General features: G+C 45.5%; 1 protein-coding gene across 2 annotated transcripts in view; it reads right to left on the reverse strand.

Annotated features, from left to right (window-relative positions):
- Window positions 1-19391, reverse strand: part of PHF24 (PHD finger protein 24) — a 334345-nt gene that overhangs the window by 51557 nt on the left and 263397 nt on the right. For both annotated transcript variants that reach the window (XM_069213593.1, XM_069213678.1), the window contains exons 4-5: window positions 14632-14710; window positions 5008-5210 (exon numbers count right to left, since the gene is read on the reverse strand). In XM_069213593.1, coding sequence (XP_069069694.1) covers window positions 5008-5210; window positions 14632-14710 — 282 coding nt within the window. The remainder of the gene's footprint in view (window positions 1-5007; window positions 5211-14631; window positions 14711-19391) is intronic.

Raw genomic sequence — 19391 nt, forward strand, 5'->3', positions numbered from 1 at the left:
CCTCAAAGACGCAACCCACCGACACCACCACCTCATCAGGACCACCAAGAGGTCCTCCTTCAAAGACCGCCTAGACAACAACGCACATGACAGCAAAGAACTCTTCCGCATCGTGAAGGAACTATCCACCCCCAGCACCAACGTCAACGACATCCCGCCCTCTCAGGAACTTTGCGACTCCCTCGCCGCCTTTTTCCACAGCAAGTTCGCAGACATCCACAGCAGCTTCAACACCCCGACCGCACCCACCTCCGTCACCACCTCGTACCCTAGCATCACCAACCCCATCACCGCCTGGTCCAACGTCGACAACGACGCAACACGCAAAATCATGATCTCCATCCACTCCGGATCACCGACTTACCCCTGCCCCCACCACATCTTCAACAAAGCCGACTCTATCATCGCGCCCCAACTCTGCAAGATCATCTACGCCTCCTTCGAAACAGGCACCTTCCCAGAAAGCTGGAAGCACGCAGACATCAACGCCCTCCTCAAGAAACCAAAAGCCGACCCCAAGGACCTCAAGAACTTCCGCCCCATCTCCCTCCTCCCCTACCCAGGTAAAGTCGCAGAAAAGATCGTCAACCTTCACCTGACACGCCACATCGAAGACAACAACGTCCTCGACTCCTCACAAACCGGATTTAGACGCAACCACAGCACCGAGACCGCCCTCATCGCCGCAACAGATGACATCAGACGCCAACTCGACCGCGGCGAGACTTCCGCCCTCATTCTCCTAGACCTCTCCGCAGCCTTCGACACAGTCTGCCACCACACCCTACTGTCTCGCCTCCAAGAAGTCGGCATCCAGGAAAAAGCCCTAGCCTGGACCTCATCCTTCCTCTCCGGCAGAACACAGACCGTACGCCTCCCACCCTTCCGCTCAGAAGCCAACAACATCATCTGCGGTGTCCCCCAGGTCTCCTCCCTGAGCCCAACGCTGTTCAACATTTACATGGCCCCCCTCGCACAAGTAGCCAGCCGTTTCGACCTCAACATCATCACCTACGCCGACGACACCCAGCTCATCCTCTCCCTCACCAACGACCCTGCCACCGCCAAAGCCAACCTCCACGAGGGAATGAAAGCAGTCGCCGACTGGATGAGAAATAGCCTCCTGAAGCTCAACACCGACAAGACAGATATCCTCATCCTCGGGACATCCCCCTCCGCCTGGAATGACTCGTGGTGGCCCACCACCCTCAGAACTCCCCCGACGCCCACCGACCACGCCCGCAACTTGGGATTCATCCTCGACTCCACACTCTCCATGGACAGACAAGTCAGCGCCGTCACCTCCTCCTGCTACAACACCCTCTGCACCCTCCGCAGGATCTACGAGTGGATCCCGACCGACACCAGGAAGACAGTGACCCACGCCCTCGTCAGCAGCAGACTGGACTACGGCAACGCACTCTATGCAGGAATCCCAGCGAAACACCTACAGCGACTCCAACGCATCCAAAACGCCTCAGCCCGACTCATCACCAACGCACCCCGCCACAGCCACATCACCCCTCACCTCAAAGGACTCCACTGGCTCCCCGTCAACAAAAGGGTCACCTTCAAACTCCTCACCCACGCACACAAAGCACTCCACAACGCCGGCCCCTCCTACCTGAACGACAGACTCAACTTCTACACCCCGACCCGCCAACTGCGATCCGCGAGCCTCGCCCTCGCCACCGTCCCCCGCATCCAACGAGCCTCCTCCGGCGGCAGATCCTTCACCTACCTCGCCGCCAAGACCTGGAACACGCTCCCTACCTACCTCCAACAGACTCAAGACCTACTCGCCTTCAGAAGACTCCTCAAGACCTGGCTCTTCGAGCAGTAGCAATCCCCCCCTCCCCCAGCGCCTTGGAACCCTAACGGGTAAGTAGCGCGCTCTATAAATGTCTGTGATTGATTGATTCCCCTTTGTGAATGGTAACAGTAGCCTGGGATAGGTAAAGACAGTTTTCCAGGGAACCAGGTCATGCTCTTTTTTCTGAAATGTGAAGCTTTTGTGTTTTTTTTTAAAGCTGCAACATTTCTTCAATGATCATGGACTTAAAAAGTTGTTTCCCATTTAGAAATGCAAACACAGGGATGGTGGTCTGCTGTTCCTTGCAGGCAACCATCACTGTATTTGTGGCCAATCATAGAGGGGGAAGGTCATAAATAGTAAGCTACCTCATTAATATTCAGGGTCTTTCTCTAGGACGCTGGAAGGGTCAGGGCCGGATTAATGGGGGTTATGTTCTGCAACGTGGTGCAATATTGGCCCCCAGCATCAAAAGAAGCAAGCCAGCATAATCCACTCACTCTCGTTTCTAGCCTCCATGCGGGGCCTGGTCTGACAAAATTGCCAGGGCTGTTTTGGGTTCCCAGTACGGCCATGTTAATGTTTAATAGACAGATCATTCCATGACCCCAGAGAGAGAAAATTTTGTGATCCAACCTAATAGTACGTAGGTCACATTGCAAAATTAAAGGCTGGTCGCAAAAAAGTCAGTGCACAATCAGCAACCACCTTTTGCGGAAAGTCTTTTGATATATCTAATGCATAGTTACATAAGTATTATTGTGCTTCAGTTTCAGGAACACAAGTTTCACGCCAGAGGGCAGAGAGTTTGTTACAGAGAGATGCTCTTTTACTGTTAAAGCTAGATGCACTACCTCGATGATAAAATATTAAGATCTTATCTTTCGATATCTATTTCAATCTGCAAATGTCAGTACTAGTAGAGTGATGAGTCAGAGAGGTGATATCCAGTGTTTCTGTTTCCTGTATTTTTCTTCTCTCATTGTCCTTTCTCCATTTCTACTAGTGTCCAACATATTGTTATTGGATATAGTTGGTGTAGTACGGTGTGGAAGAGTGCATGACTCCCAATGGTGCACACAGCTGGTGCTTTCAGACACAGGGGGTCATTCTAACTTCGGCGGGCGGCGGAGGCCGCCAGCCAAAGTTCCCCCGCCAGAATACCGCAGCGCGGTCAAATGACTGCCGCGGTAATTCTGACTTTCCCGCTGGGCGGGCAGGCGACCGCCAAAAGGCCGCCCGCCCGCCCAGCTGGAAAGCACCGAATGGAGCAGTTGCACCCGTCGCGATTTTCAGTGTCTGCCAAGCAGACACTGAAAATCAATGTGGGGCCCTGTTAGGGGGCCCCTACGAAACCCGTTCCCGCCAGCCTGGTTCTGGCGGTGAAAACCGCCAGAACCAGGCTGGCGGGAAGGGGGTCGGAATCCCCATGGCGGCGCTGCTTGCAGCGCCGCCGTGGAGGATTCCCTGGGGCACCGGGAAACTGCCGGGAAACCGCCGGCTTCCCTTTTCTGACCGCGGCGGTGCCCAGAAGCACCGCCAGCCTGTTGGCGGTGCTTTCTCCGTCCCCTACCCTGGCGGTCTCGGACCGCCAGGGTAGGAATGACCCCCTATGACATACAAAATGAACCTTACACATTGCTTTAAAACTGATGGGATTTGATAGCTATGGATCAGAACCCAACAAACATTAAAACTCACCAGGTTCATCAGGTTTGCTATATAACGATAATGCCTAATGAGCTACTCGTGACTTTACTCATGAAAGAACACATGCCATCATTAATGACATCACATATGACACCTGCATGCTGAAGTACAAAACCCTGATGAAATTACTGGAACAGATGTGCATTTGGCATGACAAACAATACTTCCTTGTTCTGAAGGAGAGAGTCTCTGCATACACATTGCTTTTTGTAAAGAAATAACAAAAATATAACTCAAACAAAAGGTAGAAACTAAGGGGCATATTTACAAGAAAGTGGCACATCATAGAAGATGTGCCACTTTTTTTGCGACGCCGTACAAGCACCTAACGACATCGTGGTGGCACCGTATTTGCAATGTGGCGCACCATGCAGTTGTTAGCATAACAGCATCAAAATGTTTGACGTTATTGAGGCGCTTTACTACACAAGCATTACAAATTTTGACGCTAGTGCAGAAAAGCACAGGGAGGCCCACTGAACATAATGAGTGCACTATTTGAACGCCTGCTCTGAGCAGGCGTTAAAAATGACTGAAAAAATGGCGCTGTGAAATGTAAATTTCACTGCGCCATTTTTTTAGCCTCCCTGCACTGGAACGCCTCCTTTGCATACATTATGCCTAGGGGAAGCATAACGTGGCGCAAGGGTTTACAAAGTGGCGCAATGCATCCATTGCGCCACTTTGTAAATGTGGTGAGGCAAAAAAGCCCCTTAGCGCCACCTTAATGTCAAAAAAATTACACAAAGCCATTGCTAAGGTGGTACAAGGGGTTTGTAAATAAGCCCCTAAGTGCATTGTAGACCGTCACTATTTTCTAGGCACTCCACAGGAGACTCCTGATTTTATGACATCAATTGAGTGTGAAACAGGTAACAAGACATCATGATATGTGGCTGTGATGATTTTCTCTACATTGGCTATGATTCTCCATGTTTGATTTTGACCAATTAGGAGACAGTAAAATACAGTGGTTTTCAAGAAGATAGAATGCTATTTACTAGGCCTCTGCAGAATTTTCTATTGTGCTTGCTTAATTTGCGTGACTTCCACAGTTTTACATTATGGATACTAAGCAAAATGTAAATTACCCCAGTGAGAGATTTTCCACAATATTTTTCTGCAGAGGACTGGGGTTTGAGCAGAAACTGCCTCATCGGAGACAGCGTAGGGGTAAAAAGCTATTACAAGAGATATTTTCTGCATAGACAATTCCCCTTGTTGGTATCCCGCATGACTTTTAAACTTGAAGTATCTACTCGCACTTGATTTTCACTTCATATGCTCCAGTGTGCATGTCACTTCTGCTTAATTTTACCAACATTTTGCTTAATTTAATGGAAACATTATGCACACTTTTATTATTCACTTTTTTCCACACAGTAATTTGACTTGTGAGCATTTCTGGGCATGTGGGTTATTTTACCAGATGGACCTTGGGAGGGCTGGTGTTCACTGTCTAGAAGTTCTTCTCTCAGACTGACCTGTGTGCGGAGTTTTTTCAGCAGCTGGATGGACTCATGGGACAGGAAGTCCGCCCACTCCGCCTGCCCCTTCTTGTCAGGGTCCAGAGCAGAGAACTGCAGCACAACCTGCTCTTCCTCCTCCTCGCTCATCTGCTTGTCCAAGAGTTTCTTGTACACTTGGTGTTTGTAATGCAAGAAGTCGTCCAGTGACAAACAGGACTCTGAAAGGAAGTAGAAGTAAGCAGTGTTATAACTTGCAATAATCAACTCACTGATATTGGTGCATTTTATTAAAAACAATACTGTTTTATGCTGCCTTTCAACTGTTTGGTTAAACTGTGCCAAAGATTCCACTTTCCCCTCATGCTGGTTCAACATTCTATTTTTACTTTGCAAAATCATTGTCATTTTCCCTACTGTCCTGCTATCTCTTCCTCAGCTCCCTCAGAATATCCAGACTTCCAACCATGTCCTGCACTGTGGACTAATAGCAGCGACCTCATAGAGTCGTCACCTTCAATCAATCAATCAATCAGGAATTTGTAAAGCGCACTACTCACCCGTGAGGGTCTCAAGGCGCTGGTTACATACCTTCTTCTGTTTGGGTCCACATCATCCTGCCCCTTCATAATTCCCACTACGCTCAGCGTGACATCACTCTTCTCACATTTGTGATGTACTCTTCTCTCTCGCCATGGCCTTCTCTCACAGTGCCTCCATCCCACACATTCTCCACACTTCTTCTGATTACCCACTCAGGCCTCTTTGTTTAGAGCCCCAAGAACCTTGTACTCCCTCAGACTCTCTGCTTACCTCTTTTCCTATCAGTGTACCCTGTTTCCGCATCCTAAAAGCCGGTTCCTCATCCCCTAATCTGCAGCTGGTCCTTGGATCTTTCCCCACTCCTTAATCCCTCAGGCATTGCCCTTATGGACAACACACATTCACGCAGGTGAAGTGTCAGACAACTGTACTATTGCACCAGACAATGACAATGGAAACCGAAAGAATCTAAAGCACTCTGAGGGCCATAGAGAGTTGGGCATGCCCTACTGTACTCTCTCTGAGTCAAGCTTGTATAGCTGTTGCCCATGCTGCACTTCCTTGGTGTGTGGGGGAAATGATGAAGTTGGAGTGCAGGGTCCTCATACAAGGGGCTTGGGTTACAGGTACAACAGGTAGGTTGTGCCAGGGCTCCATCCTCACTTCAACTGTGCATCACTTCTAGATTCCACTGCAGACCACCCACTAACACTCTGTTACACCACTCACTCCAATCATTCCAGGCACTCGCTTCAACATGGGGACACAGACTGCTACAGGAAGCTTGCTCTTCTTCTACCAGTGCTGCAACTATACTATGTTTGAGAGAAAGCTTGCAGTGCATCAGTCATGTTGTACCTTTCACATGTGTGTGAGGGAGGCCGGCACTGCTCGGGCAGGAAAGCACCACTGAATATCATGTTCCTTCTGCATTTTTTAATTTAACCCCAATCAAACATACTTTAACATTTAACGTGATATGCCTGCAGTATTAAATATACCCTTTGGCAGTTTATGGCAGTTTATGGCAGTTTTAGGCAGTTTTGAACCCTTTGGCAGTTTATGACAATGTGAGGTTGGCATGAAACCACTCCTCTAAGGTAAGGCTTGGTATTCAGATAACAGACTAGCGAATGAAGAGGATTATGGATGGTGAGGAGGAACAAGAAAGGTGACAGAAAAGTGTTTCAGCTCCAGACAGGTGGTGTTAAGACTCCAGACTCAATTGCAAATTCAGCAGCTGGCATTCTTATGGGCAGATCAATATCTTGAGCACAGTGTGACATTGAAGGGTGTGACATCTAAAAATAATTGTTGTTATTAGATTAAAAACGTGCTCCCACCTCATGTCCATTAAAGTTAGGTGGGTCGCTAATACTTTTCATTCTAAAAATTGGGTCATGGTTCTAAAAAGATAGGGCACTTCATTACAACAATTTTCTAACTACAATTCCTCCTGTATTATACAAGCTTCTTGTGTCCCAGTCACTTAAGACATATGAGTCAGAAATACAAAAGTTGTATGAAGCAAAATACAAAACAGAAGTGTTAGACCACACAAGCCACTTTGTTTTCTCACTGTTGTAAAACAGGGCATAAAAATGGATATTAAAAAACTATTTATTGAACTCATCACCAAACCAAATCACCAAACCAGCTCATCATACAAACTTGGCTCAGATATTAAACAATAGAGAATTCCAACTGATGTGTTGCTATGATTTCACACTCAATGGCTTAAATCCCCTTGATGATTCAATTAAAGTAATGATAATGCAGAATTTATATTAGATACTACAGAGGAACTTCCTGTTGCCCCTAACTTGCATTTTAGATTGTGAGCCTAATTAGGACTTCCCTCCATTATTAATGTGTTGATGTTTCTTACTGTCCAAGGGTCATTGCTACATTTATGTCTCTTTAATGCCAACACATTCTTGCACTCTGCAGGATATAGTTACAGACTGCATGTTGTAGTACATTAGTAGTCCTACAATAGTACATGTAACATAGTACAAAATACTATTTATAAACTTGCATGCAGAGGTTTCCCCTTCTATTGCATCTATATTTTATGTGCAGAGATCTCCGCGCAGACTGTGTAGATCTCAAAACACATAGTAGTTAGTGCATGTGAGAAGGACAGAGGAAGTGGCATGAAAATGAGGAGTACATATGACTTATTTGTAAGTATTAAGGGATGATTGAGGAAGGGTTTAAGGATGGTTAAGGAAGAGTTTAAGGTGGGGGAAGGCACCCACCAACAAAAGAGTCAACCCATTGCTAGTCACAAACTGCAATTCTATAGTTACAACAGCCAAGAATGTCCCAAAACAGTTGTAAATGTACTCCAAAGCCGGAGTAATTCCATTACTACAAGTGATCAAAAACTGGTACTGCAACACTCTCCCATGCAAGATAATGAAAGCAGAAACGTAAAATAAAAGCTCATAAAAACTAATGTTGAATTCAATTAACTTTTTAAAAATATAAATACATCTACTTTAATGTCCCCAAATGTAAGAAATATTGTGACTTTTAATCAATTAAATAGAAATAATTCTATATACATTTAATAGTTTTGATTGCTTAATAAATATCTAAAAATGTCCTTATTTAGGTGAGAATTTATTTTAATTGAAATCTTTAAAAACAGAATGTAATTTAATATATTCAAAATAATGAAATATATCATTCAAAACTGTCAATGATTTTGTAGATTTTTTTTTTTGTGACACATTTAAAATGCATATTTTAAAGGAATTTGCATTCATATACATTTTTGGGAAAATACTATTTTTTTTACACTTTGATAAGTTTGGAAAATTGTCATTTTACTTCACCAATGGGAGATTTCCATCCCAGTGGCAGAGATTTCTGCCTCTATGTGAAAAGTAGCAAGTAATAAGTTTGCCCTTGGAAATTAGGCTCCACTCGCAGTTTCAAGGGGTGACAACATGCAAGTCTACACTTTGTAGTAAATTTACACTCGTAAATGGTGAATCGCATAAAGTAGAAAAAATACTGTAAAGTTTAAGAGGAAACTTACAATGTAGATTTGCTCATGTTTCAACTTATATTTGTGAATAGCCTCCCCGCCCCATGTCTTGATGCCTCTCATGATCAAAATGTTATCACTATATTGATGTCTCTTTATAGCCAGAGCACATTGTGTACTGTCTGTGTAAAAAAATGTCTTAAGTGTTTTTTCTGATGATCTAATTTTTAAAATAGAAATATTTTAATCCTTAGCTGTAGAATTATTTTGATTCCTGACTTCAAAAGCGTCCGTATCGGTACTTTGCATATCGTGTTAATTGTCCATTGAGCCTGCATTCCACTGCCAGTCATATTTATTTCTCTTACTAGAACCTCGAATCAAGTGACTGTCCCCAAAAATGAGTGCTGGTGTGCCCCAGCGGCAAACACAGGCTTCAGCACTTAAGTAAAGAGGGCTTGGATCCACACCTGGTTTGGTAGCTGAGTGTAACAATGAAATGAAATGAATGAGAGTAGAACTGTACAATGTAATGGCATATGTCTATAGGAGAGGGGCCGGTCTCAGGGCACAGATCCATACTTGCTTCCAATTTGGCTTTCAAGATCTTAGATAGTTAGTGCTAAACTCACCTTGAGGTGTGTGAGATCTGTCATGGTTGATGCCTTCTGAAGAGATGTATATTTACTCTCTTGTAGCAGGAGTTTGTTATAATTTAAATATCATTAAGTAACATTATTTCAAAAAGGAGCCATGATAAAGACATCCCATAACAGGGATTCTAAAATGAGGACATGTGAAAGATGGACATTATTTTTAGTTAATGATGAAGAAAAAATATAGAACTTTGAAACAGTGTGACTTGTCAATATTTGTCCAACTAGAAATGCAGTATTAACTATAATAGCTTAACGACTGAAATTAGTGTGAGGCTGAGAGTTATAAAAAGGGCCAGGATTGGGATTAGAGGTTGGGGTGTATTACAGTTGTGGGTTAGTATTAGGTTGAAGTAAAACGTTAGTGCTAGAGTTAAAAAGGGGGTTCGAGTAAGGTTTACGGTAAGGGTTTTGGTTGCGGTTAAAATAGGTACCAATGCCATATTTTCATTGTTGTGATATTCCACTTTATGGGTCCATCATTATTATAAACTAACGTAAAATGTAAAATTCCTATTACACACTCTAGATTTTGCACGTATTTAGAATCTTGAAGGAATGCAGAGACGAACAGTTTCTTCAGATCGATAAGTCATGTGCCTGTGTAGAATACATGCAATAAATGCAAAATGTTTTAATTTGATTCGCTGTTCCCCTGGGGAGTCAACAAAGGGAGTTCAAGGTGGATGGGATGTGGTTGCATTTATTGAAGTTCAGAGTCTGGATACTTACTTGTCAGTATTTATCAATTCTGGGTACCTGTGCAAATACTATTTCAGTAGTATAGGTGCGATAAAACCATGGCCATGGAATCTAGCTCCAAGGGAACGAACCTGCTAGCGGGGAGTCCTTCCCAGGAAGAAAGGCTGTCAGTTCATGCAGAATGTCAGGGCTGTCTGGACAGAGGCTGTCAAAGAACCCAGTGTGAGACAGTGTCCCAATAACAAACAACCTTTCTCTTTACTCCATGAACTCTGATGTATTCTAGAGAAGCAGAGATGACCTTGGATTTCGGAGTATAACTTCACTCCTGACTCACGGTATCTTTGCTGGGCAACTGTGATACAATGTTGCCACAACCAGGACTTTGCTACATGGGTGTAGAATCTTCTATACTAAAGATCACGTTCTTCCTCGGATAGTATTGATGGACATAATTAATACAGAGAATCATTTTTTGAAGTCCTGTTTTTTTAAGCAAATGAATGAGAACTATTATTTGAAGATTGTGAGATTATGGATCATATACATTTCACTGGGAGTTTCCCTGTGATGGAGGAGGATTGTCTATTAAGTGAGTGCTATGTACTCATGTATAGGTGTTGAAGAATAAAGTATGTGTGCAATTATTAGAGAAACAATAGCAGAATATTTAGTGATTGTGAAATATCTTTTGCAGTGCTACTAGAATTAAACAGAAACTAAATATTATCTTCCACAGAGTCCAAAAAGTCCTGAAAAACGACTCCTACTTAGACACAGTATTCAGCTGATCGAGGCTTCTCTCTAAGTAGACAAGGGCACTTTAAAATATGCTGTTTAAAAGTATCCCGCTGGAGTACACATCTGCAGTTCCCCACCATGACCACACAATCCTGCCTAGAGTTTTTGGAAGCAGCTAAAATACTCAGAGGACGCAAATTAATTAACACCTGACAAGAAACATCAATTCCACGTCCCGGGGAGATTTTGCTGGTGACAGCTACTGAAACAAATCAACAACACTTTCCATGGTATAGGAACGCAAAAAGTACTTCCCCAAAGGCCACCTATATTTGAAACTCCAGGTACAGTGACTCTGCCTACCTTCAGAAACGTTTACAAAACATTATAATATTTCCAAGTGAGTTTTCCAAAACCTTTCCCTTTTATGATATAGGCGGTCATTCTGACCGCGGCGGTCGCCGCCCGCCAAGCGGTTCCAGCCGAAAGACCGCACCGCGGTCAAAAGACCGCGGCGCCCATTCCGGCTTTCCCGCGCGGCCGGCGGCCGACCGCCAGAAGACCGCCGCCCGGCCCAGCGGGACAGCCCCTTCAACAATGAAGCCGGCTCGGAATGGAGCCGGCGGAGTTGAAGGGGTGCGACGGGTGCAGTGGCACCCGTCGCGATTTTCACTGTCTGCTAAGCAGACAGTGAAAATCTTTGTGGGGCCCTGTTAGGGGGCCCCTGCACTGCCCATGCCAATGGCATGGGCAGTGCAGGGGCCCCCAGGCGCCCCACGGCACCCGTTCCCGCCATCCTGGTTCTGGCGGTGGACACCGCCAGTAACAGGCGGGCGGGAAGGCGGTCGGATTCCCCATGGCGGTGCTGCAAGCAGCGCCGCCATGGCGGGTTCCCTGGGCCAGCGGGAAACCGGCGGGAAACCGCCGGCTTCCCTTTTCCGACCGCGGCTTTACCGCCGCGGTCAGAATCGCCCAGGAAGCACCGCCAGCCTGTTGGCGGTGCTTCCGCCGCACTCCGCCATGGCGGTCATGGACCGCCAAGGTCAGAATGACCCCCATAATGTTGGACTAGTGTGGCACTATTTCTTACCTTGAGATGGGTTTAGCTGTTGGATGGCATAACATCTGATCTGAGAACTTGGGAAGTATGGATAAGAGTGTAAGATCAATTGTACTGATGCCTCCCTAGATGATTCAGTACATCTATGTTAGGCACATATATGGTACTACAAGATTGCTCTATTATTTATATTGTGCCTTGGAGAACAAGCTGGAAGAAGTAACCCCTATGTTTTATGTCGCACTTTTGAGGGTGCAGAATAATCCTACAAACTTCAAGCAGTAACCATGCCGGTTGTTATTTTTATAGCGAGTAAGTTTCACATTTTCTGTCTTTGTCACAAAGTAAACCAACCCTCAGATCAACTTCTTTTCATAATTGGCCAGGAACTGACTTCCAAACTGTAACCATGTACAGGAAAAGAAATCTGATTTCAAATTAGCAAGTGAGTAAGGGGGTCATTCTGACTTTGACGGGTGGCGGAGGCCGCCCGCCAAAGTCCCGCCGGCAGAATACCGGCAGAATACCGCTGCGCGGTCAAAAGACCGCTGCGGTAATTCTGAGTTTCCCGCTGGGCTGGCGGGCGACCGCCAGAAGGCCGCCCGCCAGCCCAGCGGGAAACCCCCTTCCATGAGGATGCCGGCTCCGAATGGAGCCGGCGGAGTGGAAGGGGTGCGACGGGTGCAGTTGCACCCGTTGCGATTTTCAGTGTCTGCTTGGCAGACACTGAAAATCTTGGTGGGGCCCTGTTAGGGGGCCCCTGCAGTGCCCATGCCATTGGCATGGGCACTGCAGGGGCCCCCAGGGGCCCCACGACACCCGTTACCGCCAGCCAGGTTCTGGCGGTCAAAACCGCCAGAACCAGGCTGGCGGTAAGGGGGTCGGAATCCCCATGGCGGCGCTGCTTGCGGTACAGCCGCGGTCAGAATGCCCATGGGAGCACCTGTTGGCGGTGCTCCCGCGGTCGTTGGCCCTGGCAGTCCATGACCGCCAGGGTCAGAATGACCCCCTAAGGCCCTCAATTTGACTTCGGCGGATGGAAAAGTCCGTACGACGAAGTCCTGCGGTCAGGTCACCGCCAGTGAGGTGAACTTGCCGCTGCCCCTATTGCGAGTTTCCCGCTGGGTCAGCAGGCGGAAACAGTGGGAAACAGCCTGCAACATTGACTCTGGCTCATAGCTGAGCCAGCGGCAATGTTGCGATGCGTAGGGTGCACCAGCACCCATCGCACTTTTCACTGTCTGCAAAGTAGACAGTGAAAAGGCAACAGGGCTGGCAATGGGTCCCCTGCACTGTCCATGCCAAGTGCATGGGTGGTGAAGGGGCCTACATGGGGCCCCCGCACCCTGTCTCCGCCAGCGTTTACATGGCAATGCAATCGCATGTAAACGTCGGCAGAGAGAGGGGTCGTAATCCCCAGGGCAGCGCTGCCACGGCAGATAGAGACCGCTGCCACCACCAGGATTTCAGCCAGTGGAAACGTGACGGTGACGGCGGTCTGACCGTAGCAAACGCGAAATGTGGAGTCCAGACCACCACATTGGTGGCAGTCGAACCATACCGCGACCCTGGCGGTCTCAAGACTTCCAGGGTCGTAATTAGTGTATAAATGTAGAGAACGAAACTATAAACAAATGTTGGAGACTCAGTGGCTGATTTATAAGTTGGCAAAGAGGGCACTCTATCGCAGTGGTGACAAAGTACCCTATCTGCTATACCGAAGGTCTGCCCATCTCATTTAGAGTCGGCAAACCTCCATTATTTCTACAGCGAAAACAACTTTGTCTCTGGCATCAGCATAACCTTCCCAAGGTTCGGCACAGTAAGGGCCATTGGAGGATTGGCCATGTGGCTCCCCACCCAATTTAGAGTAGGCAAACACATTGTCAGTTTTCACTATTTATCACTGCCAGGTAAAACCTGGCTGTGAGCTGCAGTGAAAACTGCAAAATGCCCCGCTAGCCATTAGAAAAACACTCATGTGTAGGGATGCATTTTTTGTTATTTTCCAAAGCAAAATCTCACTTTTTTTGTGTGTTAGAAAATAAAGAAAAACATTGTATATTTGCTGTTTGGCAAATTTGAAATGTATTGATAGGAACTGCTACAGATATAGGCTGGAGGACATCTCAAAATTTGGCAAGCAGAGACGTCATCAGGTCAGAGGAGTACTTTACTCCATCACACTGATGCAGTAAAACCCTGTATGCCATAATCTAACTCAAGCCCTTAGTTTGATTTCACCAATTGTAAGATATTGTGGTGTTTTCTTGATCTAGACTTCTCTGTTGTGATTAGCCTCTTAGGGCACCTCATGCACAAGAAAGTGCAATTTACCCTTCCAGGGACGGTATCCTGAGCCAGGCAAAAGACAGACATGAAGACCGAGCTATTTTAAAAAGTGGTACTAGCATTCGTCAGGCTTGAAGGACACAAAAAAGCTCAAACCCCAGCCATATAGGGATCAAAGACATCGCCGCTTCTAAACAGCATCATCCCATTACCTCTGGGACTGGTTCAATTCAGTGGTGTAATTCAATCAGAAAACATTCCTCAATGAATTGTTCCTCTAACCTTCTCCCTTCTTCCAAACATTGCAGACAGCCTCTCAATCGTCTCCTATTTCATTTCACCACCCACCACCCTTCTTCTAAACAATGTGTTCCTCTCATAGCTAGGTTTGCATTATACAAATACCAAATACCAGATAACAAAATTCAGTAATAAGGATTAGCACTGCAGCCTTCTTATTACAAAGGTCATTACAAGGATTGAATTATTTAGTTTATCATAATCAGTAATATGTTTATGAAATTGCATGGGCCACCCTTGACTTCCGGGGTGGCCTCCCCAACTAAGGTCACAGATATTAAGTTGATTGAGAGGAAAACCTTCCTCGCCTCCTTCCTCCGCACCTTCTCATATTACGCGTTTCCACAAACCTGGAATGATCTTGCATTGGCGGAAGGTTTCCATGAGGCTGTACATCTCCTCCTCGGTCAGCAGAAGGTTCAGGTTGTCCTGCAAGGTGAGGAACACAGAGAGTGAGCATGGAAGTAGCGGTTGTGAAATCACCCAGAAAGTACAACCAGATCACATTAACGGGGTCATTCTGACCCTGGCGGTCCAAGACCGCCAGGGCCACGGATGACTGAAGCACCGCCAACAGGCTGGCGGTGCTTCATTGCCCATTCCGACTGCGGCTGTAAAGCTGCGGTCGGAAAACCGGGTCTGGCGGTTTCCCGCCGGATTTCCCCCGGTTGGGCGAATCCTCCATGGCGGCGCTGCAAGCAGCGCCGCCATGGGGATTCTGACCCCCTTCCCGCCAGCCTGTTTCTGGCTGGTGGGAACGGGTGTCCTGGGGCCCCTGGGGGCCCCTGCAATGTCCATGCCACTGGCATGGGCAGTGCAGGGGCCCCCTAACAGGGCCCCAGCCTGCTTTACACTGTCTGCCTAGCAGACAGTGAAAAGCGTGACGGGTGCAACTGCACCCGTCGCACACCTGCAACACCGCCAGCTCCATTTGGAGCTGGCTTCTGTGTTGCAGGCCCCTTTCCCGCTGGGCCGGCGGGCGCTACCTTAGGTAGCGCCCGCCGGCCCAGCGGGAAAGTTAGAATGGCCCCAGCGGTCTTTTGACCGCGGGGCGGCCGTATGGCGGTTCCCTCCAGGCGGGCGACTACCACCGCCCGCCGGGGTCAGAATGACCCCCTATGTAGCTTACTCTAAGTGTTGCCACATATGCCACAACATTTATCAGTAGGAAAGCAGGGGAAAGGTCACTGATTTCCTATCATACTTGATATTCACAAATAGGAACCTTTGTCCCATAATTAGACTTATCACAAAAAGCAAGAATTCTCACTTCTGCTGCTGGGGAAGATTTATAAAATAAGCTCATTCAGTTCCTCATCATGATACTTCCCCCATTGTGTGTAATCTACATGAGGTGATTAACATCATAAAGATCCCTACTGATTCATCTCTCATTTTAATAATGCCTGTCTTAAAAACCTCCGTAGAGAACACTTGCAAAACAATTTTAATCTCAGCATCCTCAGCTGCACGTCTCTGAAGGCAGCACACTAAATTTTTACTGTGGTTATTATTTCTTCCCCTAGCCTCAACCAGACATTCAGAACTTTAAAAGGTTGTTCCAAGTCTAAGGGGAAATTACAGACTGCAAAACACCAGGGCCAGACTGGATATTTTGCCACTCTATCATTTTAGACTTTTCAGGTGTGATCTGACAGATGGGATAACATTCTTCACGAATGCTGCTGCAAAGGGGAAGTAGGAGGCTTTAGTTTATTTGGTCAGTTATATAACTTCCTCCTCTGGTAGGGAAAAGAAGAAGTAACAAGAGAATGGGCAAAATTGAGGCGTCGCTTGTTGAAAAGGAGAATACATTGCACAATTTGAGAGGTGTTGGGGTTTTTACAAGATCTCAGTTTTGATTAAATCCAACGTATCTTCTCAAAGTTGCTTGGAAATAAGTGTACATTTTTCAGCACTTAAAGGTTGGACAATTGTTGAAAGATGTTGAACATCTCCTTTATCCTGTTCTTGTCCTTGGTGATGTGGTGATGCTTTTGGAGAGGCTGGTATTTGTGCATGTTTCATTGCCTCTAAATGTTGCAGGTGAGTTTGTCTATTACTGTGAAAAAGAGCGACATCAGCATTCCAGGTTGCAATTTATTTTTATTTTAGTCTGGTTGCTTTAATACAATTTCCTGAGAGCTTTGGTCTTAGTTCTTTTGTTGCCTGATCTGGTGACATGCTAGCTGATTTATGAAGGTTGTTGAACTTTGCATCCTTTAAGTTGTTCAGTTGCCTAATTGTAATGGGAGTTGTTTTAAGATTAGTGCAAATGAGAGGCTGGTACCTGATGAGGAGGATGTCAACTACGAATCAAACATTTTTTAATAAGCCAAGATATATCAACTACATCTGCTTTTGGAATTAGCTTTTCATTTTTTCTTGCCTGTCAGGAATGTAATATTGGTGTTTGGTGTTAATGTAATCTTTTGGCTGCTAAGCTAACTTATGCATATCCTTCATCAGGGCAATACAATTTCATATGTAATACAAACAAAAAGACAGAAACAAGTCTTATCTGTGCTTACCACACAGGGGTTGAGAACAAGTCACTAAAGAAAAGTTGAATTATTCCTTATTTTGAATTACTGCTTATGCCTATTCAGGTAAAAATGTTTTGGCTGAGGATACGATTGAAGTATTCAAGACAAAATGTACACCTGACACCTATTAAAATTTGTAAGAAGAGGAAACAAGCATTTGTAACGAATGAAAGCAATCCAGCTAGTTATTTTGTATCTAGTTAGACAAAATGTCAACTGATTAGCTTACATGCCAGACCCACAGGCAAGTGTGCGTCAATGCAATAGCACACAGTGAAAATATTATGAATCCTTTTAGGTTGATTCTCCGGATGTCTGTCCTGAACGCATTGATCAAATGGAAAAGGGATGAAATCAGCGAAGCATCCATGTTGGTGATGCAGAGGTTGGGTCTAAAATCTTAGATGCCAAAAATTGCCCTCAATTATAGTGCAACAATATTGGTTTCCGAAATGCGTAGCAGTGAGTTGCTCAGCCATCAGGAAAATCATTCTAGATTCCTAAATGTTGCTGGAGAAATCATATGGAAAGGTTTGCCCTTATTACGGCTAAAATTATCCATGTCCATGTCCATGTCCATGTCCATGTCCATGTCAGACTGCCTTTTGCTGCCTTTCATGCTGTCCATCAACACATCAATATTTGTGGACTGTAAATGTACTATCAACATGGCTCCACACTAATGGCTGCACAGGACACAGTGCAGAAGGACCCAGTGCTCAGCCTAGAGCCCTGTTTGACATATGTCTGGATCATGAATTCTAAGCAATGGTCCACTCTCTTCAACTGCAGCAATTGTGCTTGTCAATTCCGAAGGACTAATTGACAGCAATATGCATCTTGTCAACCACAGTATGGTGCCATGTCACAGGCATCTTGCTGAACATGAATGCATTAAAACATATGAACTCTACTGGAGTGGTGTCACCAACATGATGCCGACCATCATGTGTGCATCATACAGCAGTTCAATGTCACGCTGTCTATGCAGACTGATTTCTTTACATCAAACACCGACAGCGAAAGGATAATGCTTGATACACCATGATTAACAGTGTTTTAACTCATATTGACTGTCATGTTGTCTGATCCAAACTTTAAATGACACTTGTAACCAGCAGCGGCTGAGAGGGCCTGACCCATTATCTCTCTCTGTATTATTTGGTATTGATTTCATAACATCTGACAGGCAGCTAAAGCTGTTTCTGCCAGACCCACAACAGAATTAAAACAGTGACACGTGAATTGTCTGCCCCTCTTATGCCAGGTCAGTGACAAGTACTTTACATCCAATCCTGTTTGACACTGCCAGCTACCATCCGTTGAGTTCTGCTATCAGGCTGCTTGAAGACTCCACAATCTTGAGATTCATTCTAGCATGTTAATCTATCTATCTATCTATCTATCTATCTATCTATCTATCTATCTATCTATCTATCTATCTATCTATCTATCTATCTATCTATCTATCTATCTATCTATCTATCTATCTATCTATCTATCTATCTATCTATCTATCTATCTATCTACCTATCTGTCTATCTACCTATCTTTATATCTATCTATCTATCTATCTATCTATCTATCTATCTATCTATCTATCTATCTATCTATCTATCTATCTATCTATCTGTCTGTCTTTCTACCTATCTTTCTATTACCAACTGGCGGTCACCAATAGGTAGTTGTAGTTAGGACCTGGTTTCCATAGAAAAATAATTTATTGATGTGCCTATATCTTTGGCACCGTTTGACGAATCTTCCCAAACTTTTCCAGGAAAGTGCCCCCTAGAATCTTGTTGTGCATGGAGAGTTCGGGGGTTATCCGTCAAGCAGGGGCTGCGAAAAAGTGCATTTCCCATGTTAATCACCATAAACTCTTTACACGCGGCTGCAGCCTGGAACCGCTGGATGAATTTACACCAAATTTGGCAGAAAGGTAGCTTTTGGTATGCAGATGAGTCTTTTTTTTATTTAGTATAAATCAGCCGAGTTTAAAAAAAAAAAAAAATGAAAGGTTGCAGGGTACCATTACCCTACCACCCCTAACCTTTGTGCAGAGCTTTCCCAGGGCCCCCACAGGGCTGAAAAACATTTCTTTTAAATCACAGTAAAAATCACAACTATTCACAAATTTTGCAGTGTTTTTTAAAATTGAAAAAGCAAGCGCGGTCTCCCCTGCGCATGCTTTTATTTTTGCCCCCAGGTGGGCCAGGTCCTGTGGGCATATTATTTTGAGGGGGCAACAAGGGGGTTGGCCTCAATGGAAGAAAAGTTTGAATAATCAGAAACATCATTGACTCCACAAAATGGTGGTCGATCAGCAACCTTCATGGACCAGAAAGGAAGGCGACATGCAGAACAAAGGCAAAACTACCACCTATGACACACATGCACACACACAGATTGCACAAAAGAGCTGTCCCCAAATATCTGGCAAGGAAGGCGGCATGGGGAACAAAGACTAAATGGCTGCCTGTCTCTCTCACAGACACACCCACATGCACACACACACTACACACACCCGCATGCACACACACACACACACCCACACACACACACAC

The sequence above is a fragment of the Pleurodeles waltl genome, chromosome 1_1 (assembly GCF_031143425.1).
Source record: "Pleurodeles waltl isolate 20211129_DDA chromosome 1_1, aPleWal1.hap1.20221129, whole genome shotgun sequence".
NCBI classification, from domain to species: domain Eukaryota; kingdom Metazoa; phylum Chordata; class Amphibia; order Caudata; family Salamandridae; genus Pleurodeles; species Pleurodeles waltl.